This window comes from Eschscholzia californica, unplaced genomic scaffold (assembly GCF_041429995.1).
Source record: "Eschscholzia californica isolate CP2 unplaced genomic scaffold, dmEscCali1.0.p SCAF_2, whole genome shotgun sequence".
Lineage (NCBI taxonomy): Eukaryota > Viridiplantae > Streptophyta > Magnoliopsida > Ranunculales > Papaveraceae > Eschscholzia > Eschscholzia californica.
Genome location: NW_028238309.1, coordinates 53,962,288 through 53,979,679, shown reverse-complemented (window position 1 = coordinate 53,979,679; position 17,392 = coordinate 53,962,288). Strand labels below are relative to the sequence as shown.

The 17,392-nt window shown below is 36.0% G+C and overlaps 3 protein-coding genes across 4 annotated transcripts; 2 read left to right on the top strand and 1 right to left on the bottom strand.

Moving 5' to 3' along the window:
• Nucleotides 1-799: 799 nt before the first annotated feature.
• On the top strand, nucleotides 800-12,687 carry LOC147559061 (uncharacterized). Of its 2 annotated transcripts, none has more exons than XM_086660834.1 (8): nucleotides 800-1,044; nucleotides 5,462-5,589; nucleotides 5,864-5,933; nucleotides 6,793-7,046; nucleotides 8,223-8,339; nucleotides 10,362-10,410; nucleotides 11,665-12,205; nucleotides 12,306-12,687. In XM_086660834.1, exons 2-7 carry the CDS (start codon nucleotides 5,500-5,502, stop codon nucleotides 12,195-12,197), a joined length of 1,113 nt encoding a protein of 370 aa, XP_086516960.1. In that variant the 5' UTR covers nucleotides 800-1,044; nucleotides 5,462-5,499; the 3' UTR covers nucleotides 12,198-12,205; nucleotides 12,306-12,687. The 2 variants fall into 2 exon arrangements, with proteins under 2 accessions (XP_086516960.1, XP_086516961.1); XM_086660835.1 differs by having other exon boundaries at nucleotides 856-1,044; nucleotides 5,443-5,589.
• A 681-nt stretch (nucleotides 12,688-13,368) lies between these two features.
• Nucleotides 13,369-15,223, top strand: LOC147559060 (Protein kinase superfamily protein). Its single transcript, XM_086660832.1, has one exon. The coding sequence runs from the start codon at nucleotides 13,529-13,531 to the stop codon at nucleotides 15,134-15,136; it is 1,608 nt and encodes a 535-aa protein (XP_086516958.1). The 5' UTR covers nucleotides 13,369-13,528; the 3' UTR covers nucleotides 15,137-15,223.
• A 1,009-nt stretch (nucleotides 15,224-16,232) lies between these two features.
• Nucleotides 16,233-17,133, bottom strand: LOC147559059 (small ribosomal subunit protein mL103 (rPPR7)-like). The gene is made up of 2 exons (XM_086659143.1): nucleotides 16,438-17,133; nucleotides 16,233-16,319 (listed from the first exon to the last, which is right to left on the bottom strand). Exons 1-2 carry the CDS (start codon nucleotides 17,131-17,133, stop codon nucleotides 16,233-16,235), a joined length of 783 nt encoding a protein of 260 aa, XP_086515269.1.
• Nucleotides 17,134-17,392: the final 259 nt, after the last annotated feature.

The following is a 17,392-nucleotide window of genomic DNA, read 5'->3' as shown; positions in this document are numbered from 1 at the left end:
ATAATAATAATAATAATAATACAATAATATAATAATAATAATATAATAATATAGTAATATAAGAAAATAATGTAATAATAATAGGATAATAATAATATAATATAGTAATATGATAATAATATCATTATTACTATAATATAATAATAATATAATATAGTAATAATATAATATAATAATAATACAATGATATAGTAACATATAATAAGATAATAATAATATAGTATAATAATATAATAATAAGATAATATTATAATAATATAATAATAGTATAATATAGTAATGGCAATAATATCATTATTACTATAATAAAGTATTATAATAATTAATATTTTTATATATTATTTATTATAAATTATTTAATCTAATTTGATAATAATAATTATTTTTATATTTCTTAATGAAATGTCCGCAAGTGTCTTCCATATTTTGAAAGACATTTTCTCTCCAAAAGCTCTCCAAATTTACACTAAAATGTCCTCACATGTCTCCAAAACCAATTTGTCTTGAAATGTCCGTAATTTCATGTCTCTAACGAATACCACAGACATTTCAGGACATTTGAAATGTCTCAAACGAATAACACGGACATTTAGAGACATTTTGAGACATTTTAAATGTCCCCAACCAATAACACAGACATTTGGGGACATTTAAAATGTCCCCAACCAATAACATAGGATTTGGAGGGACATGACATTTAAAAAACAAATTTGGGTACCAAAAAGGTTCACTTGGCCCAATTTCCCCCTATGCAACTAGAGTATTGATATAGGCACACAATAGTGTTACTTTGTGGTGTGAATAAGAAATTAGCACGGTTCATATATAACTTCTTCAAAAAAAAAAAAAAACATTACCAGTCCGACCTTCTGCCTTCTCCTACGCATCCTACCGGGAACTTCCTTGTACCTCCGAAAGCTCCGACTGTATGTTTACTCGATCCTCTTTCTCCATGCTTCCATGAATTTCAAGGAGCTTAACCTAACCTATAAACAGCCCCGAAACGGATTAATCTCTCTCTCTCTCTCACTTCTCTAATCACCGGTAAACTTTAATTTACTTTTTCAATATTTCCTGTTACACTTTTTAAGATCAAACCATTTCATCTTTTAGTTGTTTGAGATCAATAGTCGTAAATGATTATGTGTTCTTACATTGATCTTACTAAGATTTTTCATTTTTTAGTTTATTTTGATTTTATGGTGGAAACTGCAGTTACAATGATTAGTTATATTCAGTTTTTTTAGGGTTTAGTTCAATTGGGATCTAGGTCGTTCTGGACACCTTTTGAACATTTTTTTTTCCTCTTCTGAAAGCTTGTTATTGATATCAAAATGATATGGTTGTTTGTTTCTGTAAGAACAGAGAGTTTATGAGAGAGAAAGAGTGAATTTTCATTATTATTATCAAATGAAGGAGTGCGAGCTCCTTATATAAAGAGTTTAAGGAGTGGTTTAGAGAGAGATACAGAAAATTTGTATATTACTAACAAGCCTTCATTCACTGTCAATGCATTGATTGTAATATCACCATGAGTGATAGTAATGTCAAAGCCAATAGAACCCTTTAGATACCCTAGAATTCGCTTGACCAATTGAAGATGAGTATCTGTTGGAGCTTGAAGAAACTAAGCAGCACAGTTTACACCAAAGGCAATATCTGGTCTGGTTATAGTCAAGTATTGAAGACCCCCAACCAGACTCTTTATAATGAGTAGGATCAGCCAACAACACCCCATCATCTATAAAGAGGCGTTTTCCAAAAGGAATTGGAGTAGAAAGAGGTTTGCGCTCTAGCATATCAGCCTTTTGAAGCAATTCAAAGGTGTATTTGTTCCGGGTCAACAAAAGACTAGAAGAAGTAGAGAGAGAGAGAGAGAGAGAGAGAGTTAACCTCAATACCCAGACAGTATTGTAAGTTACCCAAATCCTCCACCTTAGAGGTCAAGGGTTCGAGGCACACGCTGAACAATTCCAAAAAAAAACCTCAATACCCAGACAATATTGTAAGTTACCCAAATCCTTCATGGCAAACTCAATTGTAAGAGATGAGAAAAGTGAAATGAACAAATCAGCAGACGAACCAATGAGTATAATAATGTCATCAACATAAAGAACCATAGTATCTCTTGCTGCTTGAGATACAAACATTGAATGGTCTGTGGAGCTTTTCTGAAAGCCAAAATCAAGAAGGAAACCATCAAACCTGGTAAACCAGGCTCTTGGAGCTTGCTTCAATCCATACAAAGACTTATGAAGACAACAAACACAATCCTTTTTCTGAGCATCAGCAAATCCTGGAGGCTGGATCATAAACACATTCTCACCTAAGACACCATGCAAAAATGCACTAGAGACATCATATTGCTTCATGAGCCAACCCTTAGTAATTGCAACAACAAGAACAACTCAAATAGTAGTGGCTTTGACCAATGGGCCAAAAGTTTATGAGTACTCCAACCCATCTAATTGATGAAACCTTTTTGCCACTAAACGAACCTTGTACCTTTCAACTGATTGATCTGATTTAAGTTTGTTTTTGAAGACCCATTTGCAACGCAAAATATGCGTGGTTGCGTCAGGTTGAACCGAGGTCCATGTTTGATTGTTGGAAGAAATCTCTTCTTGCATAGCCTGACACCATTCTGGGCACTTAGAAGCCTGTGTATAGGATGTAGGTTCTGTTTGATGATCCATAAGAGCCAAATAGCCTTGAGGCGAAGGATGACACATAGTATGGTGAGTCACCGAATTTGGTAAGGATTTTAGTTTCAGTGTTCATGTTCTAGACTTGGTGGTCATGGGATGAACTGCTGGAAATAAGCTTGGAGCAGGTGCTAAAGACACAGTCCTAGCAGATGTACTAGATTGTCCTTCTGAGTGAACATAATTTAGGAATGGAGAAGTTATCGCAGGTGCAGAAGTCCCATGATATACAACAAGTACATATGAACCATGAACATCAGTAAAAGAAGTCCCAATAGGCAAAATGACTTGACTATTTGTATTCACTTAAATAGGTGTTGCAGGTACATCCGCAAATGGAAATGAATCTTCATGACATGCCTTGATATATTAACTTTGTTAGATTGCAAATCAAGACACTTGTATCCTTTATGAACCAGACTATAACCTATAAACACACATTTGACAGATTTTGTGAACAACCTGTCTTGTCTGGTGGGAGTTATAAGAGGATAACAAGTACATCAAAATACTCTTAAAGAAGAGTAATCAGGAAGATGAGAAAATAGAACTTCACGAGGGGATTTGTGATGAAGAACCTTGGAAGGCATTTAATCATCACATATGTAGTTGCTTCAAAAGCATCAAACCAAAATGATTTTGGTAGAGAAGCTTGAAAGGACAAAGTAATTCCAGCTTCTGTAATTTGTCTATTCTTCCTCTCAGCTGTTCCATTTTGTTGAGGAGTACGGGACAAGAACACCTTAATAAAATACCATTATCATCAAGAAATCTCTTAAAATCTCCTTTGGATATTTCAGGAACTCCATCACTTTGAAATATCTCGATGGTAGTTGAGAGTAAATTCTCATAAGTAGCTTTGAACTTTGTAAAGCAAGAGAGATTGTTAGATCTCACTCTTATAGGAAAAATCCAAATGAATTTGCTGAAATCATCCACAAAGAGTAAATAATATCTATGCCCAGAAAATGTTTCAACATGAGCTGGGTCCCAAATAGCACAAAGTACCATGTGTAATGGACTAGTAGCAGGGACGGAACCAGGATTAATGATCTAGGGGGGCAATGTAATTGAAATTAGAGAAAATTTTTAAAACAAAGATTACATATAAAAAAATTTGCTGACCCAAGGGATTGAACCTGGATCAACTAGGTGGTAAGCAGATAGTTCTACCAGCGGGCTAATTAAACTTTGTTGTTATATGTTGCGTATTACCTAAAATAATAGCATAACCTTTGTGACTTGGGGTTATAATGTAAACCGCTATGGCTAGGTCGAGGGGGGCCATGACCCCCTTCGGCCTAGCTGTAGTTCCGTCCCTGACTAGTAGTGGTGCTTGTGGATGTAGAGAAAGGTTGACACTTACTTTTTCCCAATTGACATGAGTGAGAAACCCCCCTAATGTGTTTCTTAGAGTCTAAATGCATAAGTCCCTTTGTTTGTATGACGACTCTCCGAAACTCCCTTGGCAGTATGACCAAGTCTACTATGCCGAAGTGATGGAGAAGCTGTTAACATAATGTTATATGTCTCCTGATATGAGATATTTTGAAACTCAATAAGATATAAGTCATTCACCATTGGACCTTCTGAGAGAATGACACTGGATTCGAGATCTTTGACATTATAACCCCAAGGAAAGAACCCCGCGGAGCATTCATTGTCTTTGGTAAATTTTGAGATAGATAGGAGATTCTTTCTCAAATTAGGTATCACTAAGATGTTATTTAGATCAAAGCTATGTGTAGAAGTACTGATTTGTGTATGACCAATACTGATGATAGGCAGAGACTTACCACTCCCAACCATATAAGCTAAATAAGGTTTTGATTGAGTTAATACTTGTGGATAATTTGTTATGTGGCTTGATGCACCTGTATCAGCAAGGCAAGTCTGAGAGAAGTCTGTGCCTGAAGCATTAGCCATATTGCATTCTTCGAGGATAGCAATGTTGCATTCTTCGAGGATAGCAATGTTTCATTCTTCCAGGATAGCAATGTTGCATTCTTCCAGGATAGCAATGATGCATTCTTCGAGGACAGCAATGTTGCATTCTTCGCGGACAACAATGTTGCATTCTTCGAGAACATCAATGTTGCATTCTTCGAGAACATCAATGTTGCATTCTTCGAGAACAACAATGTTGCATTCTTCGAGAACAGCAATGTTGCATTCTTTGAGAACAACAATGTTGCATTCTTCGAGAATAGGGTATGGCGATCGAAGGAGAAGGACAGTCTATTAGTTCCAATTGTTATAAGAGAAAATATATGTAATTTATGATGTTTAGTCTTAGTGAATGCGTTTGAGAAGATGATGAAATCGCATTTTCAATGAATTGTTATAACTGACAAACTTTCACTCACTGCCGTTAGAAGAAGGTAGTTAGGCTTAACGGGCAAAAGAAAAGAAAATAAAACTATTTCCTTACACCTCTCTAACGCCCGTTTATATAACACTCTTATCCTCTTAGGCTTACACCCTTCATACACCGTTCGACCGTTCTCTCTCTCTCTCTCTCTCTCTCTCTCTCTCTCTAACAGTTTCATCTAGTATATCAACTCTTGGTGAGGAATTATTATTGTATTTTAGCAATTTCAGCTGTTGGGTCTGATGAATTCTTTTCTGCATATATAGATGATGGGTTTTCCTCTTATAAACCTCAGATGTCTTATGTCAATCTAAAAAAATATTCACATTGATCTTGTTGGTTAATTACTTTCTTTTTCTTAACCAGTGACTGCGTTAATCTGCAGATTTTCAACCAGCTTTCTTTTGATGCACCACCAGTGATATGACTCATAATCTCCCATTTGAAGTTGGTCAGAAGGCGGAAGCAAAGTCGTTTAGTTCAGGTTACCGTGGAGCATGGTTTCGATGCAAGGTAGCCTTCACTTTTTGAAATTTTGCTTCATGAGTCAATGTCGTTAATCTTTGTTTTTCACCAGCTAAGGATTTCAAGCCTTTATCTGTTGCGGTCATAAGGATAAATGATTTTGGTCCATTAAGCTAACAAATTCTCGGGTCATGGTCTATGCATTAAAATCCCTTAGAATGGATAAATGCCATGAAAATGTGTGCAAATAAATGTATCTTATTAAATAGCTTTTTCCCATTAATGAAGAGCTTATGTACAATCTTCATCCATCTTTTGCCAGATTACAAAAATTGGCACGAAAGAAGGACAACCTACACACTATTTGGAATATTATGACTTCCCCGATGAACGTAAGTATGCTAATTTTAACTTCTAGACTTGAGTCATACAGAGGAAGATATCAGTTGTGCCTGGAATTGTAAGAGTTTCTTGCTTTCCGGAACCCGGAAAACTAGACAGCTTTTTTTTGCGTGTCTTAGTTGCAAAGATTTGGGGAATAAAAGTAATTCGGCAGTCCATGAGTAGCTAAATCTACAAATGTACACCACATTTGCTTGAGTTTGACTATACATTTATATGTGATTTGCTCAAGCCTGTAATTGAGCTAGTGTTTATGTTGAAGATATTTACTTATACTGTCTTGTTGTATAATGAGACAGCGCTTATATTTGTGATAAAATGAGGAACATTTACGTAATCTAAAAATGCCGAAAGGGTGCCACAATTAAGCATGGGGCGATGGAGAACTTTCTTAAGAGTGTTAGCTTGTTTAAAGACGTGAACTAGAATCTGTTATCTATGTGTAATCTACTTCTACAATTTGAGTTCTTGTATGCATTAACTTGTAATAAAATTAGATCTTCAATGCGAAGTGTTGTTCTCATAAGTCATAATCCAGACTTGTTTTAAGATCTAACTCCACTAAAAGGATGAAAGCATGCAAAACAACTAAAACTTCACATGAATTATGCTCAAATTCCGGATGCAGATCGTAAAAGAAAACAAACATGACCTTAAAAAACTTCAATTGACAGTTACGAGTTACGATTTTACTACTTTAGTGATTGTTATGCTTTTTTTGGGTATGTAAAAGTAAAACATTTATTGGTTCTTTCACTGAGTAACTTCAGTGTTGTATTTTTTGTTCAAGAAAAACTCGAGTGTTGTATTTTCCTTGTATACTACCTTCTGACATCTTGACATTTACAGAAATAAGTTCCACACGACTGTACCAGAAGTCCCCGACTGATAGATCTAGCAAAAGGGAGAAGAAAGAGCTGATGGTACGTCCAAGCTTTCCTCCTATTTACCAGAAAAATGAAATGCCAGATCTGCTTAGTATCTCGGAAGTGATAGCAATTGTTGATGGCATCTGGAGGGTTGGAGATCTGGTCGATTGGTGGAAAGATTCTTGCTACTGGTCTGGAAGAATAACTCATATACTTGATAAAGATAGGGTCCTGGTAATGTTTATAACCATAAATGATTAATTTTTCGTAATTTCATATCTGAATGTATGATAAAATTACTTTTAAGCTAACTGCTCATTATGATACCAGGATATCTACTAGGAACAGCAGTTCTGATTAGATTCTTATTTGTTGTTAGCTTGTTAGATGAGACCCTTCGTGAATCTATTGAAGGTCATTCAAGGAGTAGCTCATAAGTTCATAGCTACTTCTGTTCTAGAGATGTGAATTCCATCTCTTTTGTGTTTATGTGGAAGTGGAACTTTTTTAATGACGACTGATTTGGATAAACACGCTGCATGTGAGCTATTAGTTAGTTAATAGTTATTTCATTTGGCAAGTGTAACGCCCAACTGCTGATATTGTCCCCGCTTTAACCACCTCACACAGGTACGGGGTTTTGTTCTTGGCAAAGGCACCACAAGCCTACCCAAAAGGCCTTTGTATGGGCAACGACACACGATTCGCCCGACCATCAGATTACGCAGCGACATCGTGGACCCCCCACAACGATATTGTTCTCACTTTAGCCACCACCTACCGTGGTATGAGGTTTTGTTCCCCACTGGAGGCCTCGGTACTTACTAAGCGCCAACGTACACCTATAGCCCAGGCTCTGGACACTCTCGTGAGCGATGTGAGAATATTACAATCCCCCCACCCTCAGCGAAGAGACGTCCTCAACTCTGACACCACTTTGTAACGCCCCAAGCCTTAGCAGTTGCCGATATTGTCCCCGCTTTAACCACCTCACAGAGGTAGGGGGTTTTGTTCTTGGCGAAGGCACCACAAGCCTACCCAAAAGGCCTCGGTATGGGCGACGACACACGCCATAAGGGGAGCTATTAGTTACTTTTTGGAAGGGTATGAGAGTTGTTTATCAGTTATTCCATGACAGACTTTTTTTAAGGAATATGGAGAATAAACTATACTAATACAAAGTACTAGCAACCCCAAGTGACATCCATTTTAAATCTGTTCTTGTACTATACGAATTAACATTGTCAGGGAATAGCTGTGTTTTTTTGTGCATTATCTTTTTCTCTTAGGGGTGAAAACAAATTTAATAAGTTATATTTCAGTGTAATTTACTCTCTTTAAACAGATCGCGTTACAGAGTCCTCCCATTGGTGAAGGAAACTCTTATGAAGGTTTACTGGCTATTTACAGATTGCGTTACATGGACCTCCCATTGGTGAAGGAAGTTCTTATGAAGCTTCTTGCAATGACTTGCGCCCATCCTTGGATTGGACTCCAGAACAAGGATGGACTGTACCTATCTCTAAGGTAACTTGTCTGTAGTTTATATTGCTTTATACCCATTTTGTTCTGCTGTTAGTTATCACAGGTGATCTCAACAACTGTTTAGGCTATATCATTTACATGTTTAGTGCTTCCCATTCTTTACTTAATTGGTACCTTTTGATGTTTTATGCCTTGAGTCTTTGTTTGTTCGAATAAAATATGGTCCTCACATGCTGTCCTCAAATTTTGTCAAACTACAATGAATATTATAGGGCTCTTTTAGTCCTTATTCGTGGTTAAGTTCTTAAACAACAAAAAGAATTTTGTATTAAATATAGAAGAGTGGTAACTGTAAGGGAAGATAAGGTACAACTTACAAATCTAAGTACTTTACGATGTCGCAAAAATAGCATCCCAACTCAAAATATAATCTGGAGAAGGCAATGCAAGATGCCCGTTTTTCCTTCTGGCCCGAAAATAAATTGGAGATAGAATACTAAGTTTAAGATTGTTGAAGTAGACCCTTTCAGTGGCCCTAGACCTTGCTTTTCCAAATACTCCATAAAATAGCATGGGGGCTTAAAAAACATATGGGTGCATAAAAACCATATCAAGTCATTGGCACTTCTTTTCTGCACAGATTAATCTTAGTCGCATTAACGAAAAGCCCCTATTATTAAATTATTTGACTTGAGATGACACCAGACTCTGGCCAATACTTTCTTCATTTATTAACTTCATTTTTTTTTGGTGCTAGTTCTTTCTGTATGACGTGTCTGCTGAATGCTGATTTGAAAAATAGTCCCTAACCAATCCTTACACACCAATTTCCAGTTTTGGTTGTCTGATATCGCTTTAACGTCTCATATACACTACAGGATGATCAACATAGAAACGTTCTGAGACTGATCTCATGCAGACCACCCTTACAAAGAACCATATTCTTTTTTAACTTGTAGTCTTGTACACAGAAAATGAATGGCGACATGGATAACTCATAAAGTTTATGTAACAATAACAAACTTTCTGTTAATTAAAATTTAAAAGATCTCTACAAGGTGTGAAGATCAATAAGAAAATACCTCAAGGGAGTTTAATTTGTAAAGTGTAAACAGTCTAAGATAAGTAAGCTGTAGACTTCATATTCAATTGGGAGTCCTTAGTTAATATCATGTGACACTTTTTGTTTCTATGTGGCCAAACCACCTCAGCATCGTCCTAGACCTTGTAAATGCTCATTTCATTTATACAAGTAATTGAACTCTAAAAAAATTAGGCCCAGAAGATAAAAGTGAAGACTTGATGTAAAATTCTAGAAGGGCAAATAATTAAGGAAAACAGGTAGGAAAAAATATACATGGAAAATAAAGATAGAGGAAGTGGTAATAGAGGAAAATTGGGAGGAAATGGAAAATGCAAGACAAAGGTCAAGGATAAAAGTCAAGCTAAAATGAGGATTATTTCCAGTATTCTTGAAGTTATCTTCCAATCGGCCCGTTGATATAATTTTGACCAACAAAATAGACATTTTTGGTGTGTATTTTGATAATTGACAATTGTACTTGCTGATTAAGTTAGCAATTTTGGCATTTCTTAAGTAAAATAGCTTAAAACTATTTATTCTAGACGAGAATTAGAGATAATGTGTCTTTTACTCTTTATGAAACAATATTATAGGTTGTATGCTCTTATGGGCATACTAAGTCATAGTTGGAGAGATTGAGCAATTGAATATTAGGGTTGGGGTCACTCGAATTCTACGGCACAGGGAAAACATACATCAAAGTTTTTGTGATTCAGCATTTTCCATTTTAGTTAAATTTGTGCATATATGTTCCTTGTCATGACACTTGATAATGCTATTACATTCGAGCAAGTATGTGGGGCGTTAGACATTCATTTACATGCTCATATGTCATTTCTAAATGTTTATTTGTTTTGTTGGACAACGCATTATTTCTATGTTAAGTCGAAGTTTTCTAACAGGCTTATCCTCAATAGTATTATTATAAACTTCATTGTAAACCTCGAGGTTTAAAATATTTAGTTACTTGTGTGTTATAGGAAAGTGATGCTTGCCGTTGTGCTCGACTAATTCAGCCTATGAGTCAAGGTAATATTCTTAAGTTGTAATATCATTTAGTTTTCTTGTACTTCTGATCATATTTCACGATACAAGTACTGTTTTTCTTCTTTGTCCCTAGTTACAATCTAGTTTCTTAGATAATATAAATTCTTAAATCCCACTTGATTTCGTAATATGATAAAGGTTAGTTTCCTTCTAATTGTTTTAAATAATGAAAATCAACGAAACTCATAATTTCGTCAAAACAAAAGATGGAAAATATTACATCTGCTGAAATTGCCCATGTTTATGTCACTCCTGCGTGACTAAAGAAAGTTTCTTGAGGAGTTGAAGGAGTAAACTTTAAATAAAATGGAGGATGGTATGCAGATCACCCTGGTATGTGTTACAGGTACCTGTACGTTTAATGCTACCGTGTGAGTATCGGGTACGCTTGGGTATACTTCTTTGGTACGTTATTAACGATTGTTGTACGTTTTGGACTATTTTTCCTAGACAATATATACTCTTTATGACACGCTTATAATAGATACACCTACTCTCAGCCATCTTATCTCCATAAAACTTAAATCTAACAAGTACCTGTCCGCTGTACGCTACTGTGTGAGTATCGGGTACGCTTGGGTATACTTCTTTGGTACGTTATTAACGATTGTTGTACGTTTTTGGACTTTTTTCCTAGACAATACATACTCTTTATGACACGCTTATAATAGATACACCTACTCTCAGCCATCCTATCTCCATAAAACTTAAATCTAACAAGTTAACTGAAAAAATTTTGTAGCTAACTGCCCTTCGAGTTTTGTAAATTTTACAAAAACTTTGAGGCAATTAAGACTAAAAATATCAGTACGCTAATTTTGGTGTACTGGATCACGAACCCACCCAAAAAGGGTAGGTGAAACGGGTACGCAATTCGCGAGGTGAATGAGAGTATCTGGTAACCTCATGAGTTCTCATGGGAAGATGTTGTGGTGGTAAAGCAGTGGGTCTGGTCTGAAGCTTGTATTGATGATGAGAATCATGCTTTGGTTCACATATACAATACACTTCATTAGGGTTACAATTGTCTGGCAGCCTTATAGGTTTAGACATTATTATACTCTTTTAACCTTGTCAGTTATTGCTTGTATCAAGGTGTGAGGTATTGCAGAACTTAAACTGCTAAATAGCCCATAAATCTAATTCAAATTATTAAAAGATTACATTAATTCCTGAAAATATTTAAACCTCTTGTTATATATAATTTTCTCTATTAGTAAATTTTCTGTGATGTAGGAAAAAGAGAAAGCGATGACATTGCAACAAGTGAAGCATCATCCAAGTTTAGTTCACCCGCTGTTTTTTCACGTAGTTCAGTCCGTTCAGTGCTTCCAGAGGTATCACCTCCAGGAAGAGGAGTACAAGCAGGTGAAAAGAACAAAGAAAACACAGAAACACCGGAACTTTTTGTGCATTCTCAAGGAAAAGAAACGATGATGCAATGCTCAGGTGATAAGAACAAAGAAACCACAAGGACTCACTCAGATAGTGTTTCAAGTCGGCATGAAGCTGATTCAGTAACGAAAAGAAAAGCTACTTCTAGAGATCGTTATAATTCTACTGGGCCTTCCAAGACGATGAGAACTAGTGAAACTGAATTGAATTCAACTTCCTCCGATACGATAGAGTCATCTATTCTAGATTTGGAGGAACTTGTTAATAGGGTCAAATGGCTTAAAGGAGCAGTGAAGTTTGGATTTCGCTTTTCAAGTGAAACGAAGCCCTCGTGGAAGTATTTGGATTCACGGGCACCTTTTCCAGATAAATGACTTCTTATGTAAGTTACAGGAAATAGGTGGTAGTTTGTTCTTAGTGTGATTCTGTCTATTGAATAAATTTCCAATCATTCTCTCTCAATTTATTTTATGTTGATTCAGAGCTCTGCGAGATTTTGATGGTGTGGCGTACATCTAAAACTTATGGAAAATCAGATGACCCCAGTTTCTTTTCACAAAGTTCAAGTTTGCCGACGAAATACATGGCCTCTGATTCGCCAGGTATTTGATCACGTATCTTTTTGTAAACCAAAGGAACAGAAGTTAGAAATCAACTCTGTCAATGTACAAGTCATTAGGGTTATATGGGAGCACTCGGCTCGGTGGCTAGAGGCTTTACTTGATATCTCGATTAGTAACTGCCGGGTGAGATTTAACTACATCTTGAGATATCACCCTTTAACTGCTTTCACAAGTGTATTAAAATAACCTTTGGATGTTAGAAATAACTTTATTCATCATATAGAAAAGTTGATTATTATCGTAGAATTTTTCTTCACTGGGTCAATATTTTTGTATGCCTTTTCTTGTTGTCTTGAATCTGAATCGGTTGAATCAAGTCGATCTAAAACCAACCAGAGTTGTTCTTCATACGAGTCAGATAAAATCTTCGCCAGCTTATCAGTTAGGTACTTGTAAAGTGGGTGAGAATGATGCTACACAAAAATAGTAACACATCCTATATCGAACCAGTTCAGAATCGAGTTTAATATTTTGACCTATCTGAACAGATATTGTTCGAACTTTTCTATATGATATAGTATTAAGATTGGCTATGGTTTATGTCCTCTCAAGGTGTTGAGATCATCTCTATCTCATGTTAAATCAAATTTACACCTAACTGTTTCACAACCACCTCTACTATCACGAGTGAATTCAATTAGAGAGCTAAAGTGAATTTTGCCATATCCCCCCACAACTTTTATGCCTCCTATAATCAAGTAAAAAAATGTTGTTTGGCCCGAAAATGGGAGCTGATCATTACCCGAAAGCTGAAGTGGCCGGCTCGCATTGGTCCGGGCTTGTGAAGAAAAATGTCCGGACTAATGGGAGCCAGCCACATCAGCTTTTGGGTTGTAGCCGGTCTCCATTTTCAGGCCAAACAGCATTGGACATTGTCCCCAACTTCAACCTATTGGGGAGCCTTAATCTTTCACTTGATTCACGTTCATCAAACATCTTTCTATCTCCTCACATGAACTCCGGTTACACCTCTTTCCCTCTCTCTCTCTAATACTTAAAGCTTAAAAAAACAGTAACAATATCTAGGAGAGATTTGTTCCACAAACCATAGAGAAAGTTCTAACTCCTCTCATGAGACAACCATGGCTGATCACCATCAACTTTCCCAAGATGAACAAGAAAACAAGAGAGTTTCATCATACCCACTTGATCACAACTCATACAAACTCCTCCAAGTAATCGGAGCCGGTGTAAGCGCTACCGTCTACAAAGCAATCTGTCTTCCCATAAACTCTTCACTAGTAGCCATTAAAGCTATTGATCTCGAGCGGTCTCGTGCAAATCTTGACGATGTTCGTCGTGAAGCTAAAGCCATGACTCTTCTCTCTCATCCTAATATCCTTAAAGCTCATTGTTCATTCACTGTTAATCACCATTTATGGGTAGTCATGCCTTTCATGTCTGCTGGTTCACTTCACTCTATTATCTCCTCTTCTTACCCTACTGGTCTTAATGAAACATCTATAGCTATCATTCTTAAAGAAACCCTAAGTGCTCTCTTATACCTCCATGACCAAGGTCACCTTCATAGAGATATTAAAGCAGGTAACATCTTAGTTGACTCAGATGGGTCTGTTAAACTAGCTGATTTCGGTGTTTCCGCTTCGATATATGAACCTAACTTGTCTCAAGCTTCAATGTACTCTCTATCTTCTTCGTCGAATTTGATGTTTAATGAAGTTGCCGGTACGCCTTATTGGATGGCTCCTGAAGTGATTCATTCTCATGTTGGATATAGTTTTAAAGCTGATATTTGGTCATTTGGGATTACTGCTCTTGAACTAGCTCATGGTAGACCTCCATTATCTCATTTACCTCCATGGAAGTCATTGTTTATGAGGATTACTAATCGTTTACGCCTACCCGATTACGAAAAGAATAATAAGAAAGATAAGGGTAAGAAATTTTCAAAGAATTTTAGAGATATGGTTGCTTCTTGTTTAACTCAAGATCCATATAAAAGACCTACTGCTGAAAAATTACTAAAACACCCTTTCTTTAAGAACTGTAAAAGTGTTGATTTTCTTGTTAAGAATTTGTTAAATGGATTGCCTACTGTTGAAGAAAGACATAGAGAAGAAAGCTTGAGATTTCGTCGTGACATACCTAGTGTCAACGAAGAAAAACAGAACGAAGATGAAGATGAAGATGAAGACGAAGACGAAGACACTCGGGTAGTTTCAAATGTTAAACATAGAAGGATAAGTGGGTGGAACTTCAATGAAGATGTTTTTGAGTTATATCCTGTTTTTCCAACTGATAATCAAGGAAGTTCATCAGAGACTACTAATCGAACTCGTTATGATCATGAGATAATGAGAGATAAAATGGATACAAACCCATGTCAAGATGAAGTTCAAAATGAAGTGGAAAAAGAAGATGAAGTAGTGAAACCATCTTCTACTGGAATGGTTGATGTTGCACCATTAATACCAAATCTTGAAACCCTAATGGATAGTTTAGATATAGAACGTAAAATGGTATCGGATTTGTTGATACAATTACGTGGTAAAGACACAATGGTTGATGAAGATCATCCTCATCATATGAACAAAGAAGAACAACTTCATGATATGGTTAAAAAGCTAAGTTCAGACTTGTATGAAGAGAAGAAGAAGTCTTTTTTATTGGAAATGGAATTGGAGTCCCTTAAGGACACAGTTGACACAAGCAAGAACAATGTTGATTAGTTCACTTCTGAACTAAGTTTAATTTAAGTAGTTTATGTTCTTGTAATTAGTGAAAGTTATTTATGTTTAATAACATGAAATTACTTATAATGCGTATGGCGCCTATCATATGGACTTAGATGAAACAATTGAGACAATTTCCTCATGAGACAATTGATCTTTACTTTCATCAAAAGAGAGCTATTTTTTCTTTTTATGTGGCTGACACCAATTTTGAGTGATTAGGAAGAAGAAATTGAAAGTATTTAGTTATAAATGTGGAGAGAGAGAGGATTTAGACATTATATTATTGGTTACTAGTTCACCCTTGTCTTGTGTGAGACTATTTTCACTCGCCACCTCACGTCTGAGGTTTTCTGAGTCTAACACACTTTTTTTTTTCTGTATGTGTTTGTGTCTAATGTAGATAGACACACACAATGGAGATGAAACCGAATATCAACTTGTTTTGGTTAACTGCAATATTACATACACAATACATGGAGTTGCTACTTCGCCACACTTTAACCCAAATTACTAACACAAACACATCTCTCTCACTCTAACATTGATCGAAATTAGGCCAATGTTATCATCCATTTACGTCAATCTTTGTTTCTTTCAATGTTGGAGTTGCTACTTCGCCACACTTTAACCCAGTTTATTTATGGTTGAATGAGTTTGAGTTTGTCCTTAATATGCTAAATTTTTGTTCATAAGGTAGAAAATAAAATTTTTTCTGAACTTCCTCTTTGTGGATTTACAAATAACTTTATAAAATTACTCAGCAGTTCCCTAAAGAAAGTCTAATCTAATTTGTACACTTCAGAGCAAGGAAAATGATGAACACTCTTCTTGATCTGCATAATATCGAAACCCCTAACAAGGCCATCAACAAGCATCTTCAGAGTCGGAAAATGATGAACACTCTTCTTCTGCATAATATCGAAAATCCTCCTTGGCTTCCTGTAAATTACCCTCTTCATAAAAGCTACTAATAAGATGACAATAAGGATTCTAACTCAAAATAAGAAGACAATAAGGATTCTAAGGCGAATCATGTTCCTCAAAAGATTTCACCACTAAGGATTTTAAGTCAGCCCACTTGACACGATTTTTAGCTTCTTGAGGATGCTTGTTGATGGCCTTCAGGAAGGGCTTCCTCGATGTCCTCGTCATCTTCAGGAAGGGCTTTCTCGATCTCCTCCTCCAAAAGATTTCTTTAGGAAAGTCTTCACTAAGTTTTCTTTTTCTTTCTTTTTTAATTGTTTAGCGTGCCTCGAACCCTTGACCTCTATAAGGTGGAAGAGTAGACCTCTTACCGCTCCAACCAACTCTTTCTTAAGTTTTTCCTCAACCTCCTCCCAAAGATCGACATACTCCGTAAACTTCTTTATTTCGGAAACAAGTTCTAGTGCTTCATCAATGTCACCATCGCTAACACAATCAACAAAATACTCCAAAGTCGGAAAATTATCACAATTCTTCTTCGGCATAATATCAAAAATCCTCTTTGCTTTCTCCAAATCACATTCGCAACAAAACCACATAATAAGTTGACAACAAGTTTCTGGAGTAGGTTTCAGTCCTTGTGATAACATTTCCTCCAACAGAGAATTCGCATCTGAACTTCTCCCTAGTGTAAATAAACTCTTAATCCTAAGCTCATAAATACTAACAACATTATCAAGATCTTCTTGTTTTTCCATAATTTCTAACACTTCCTCAACATCAGTTAACTTATCTTCCTCAAAAAATCCACTAAGTATAGTTCTAAAAATAGCAGTATCTGGTTTACATTTATTTTTCTCCATTTCATCTAAAATTGAATGAACAGAACTAGAAGAACCAGATTCAAAAAGACTCTTAATAATAGTTTTATAAGTATCAAGATCAGGCTTAAGATTATAAATTTTGGGGAATTTAAGAAAAACCCTCTTTACCTCATCATATCTTTTTGCAAGAAGACAACCTAAAAGAAGAGAATTTAGGGTTTCAGTTGATCGAGAAATACCCATGTCTTCCATTTGCTGAAAAGTCTAGATAGAATGATTGACAAATCCAGTTTGAGCATACAAACTAATAACACGAGAGAAAAATCCTTCATTTTGAAGATCAGAACGAGATTTTAATTCTTCAAGAAGAGAAGGAATTCCATGAAAAAGTTTGCACTTTTCGAGTTTTAACATTGCATTTGAAAGAGAGGATCGTCCGAAGTGACCATTGGGATGGACAAATGCCGTTCGGAGGACATCGAGAATGATTTCTGGATCATAT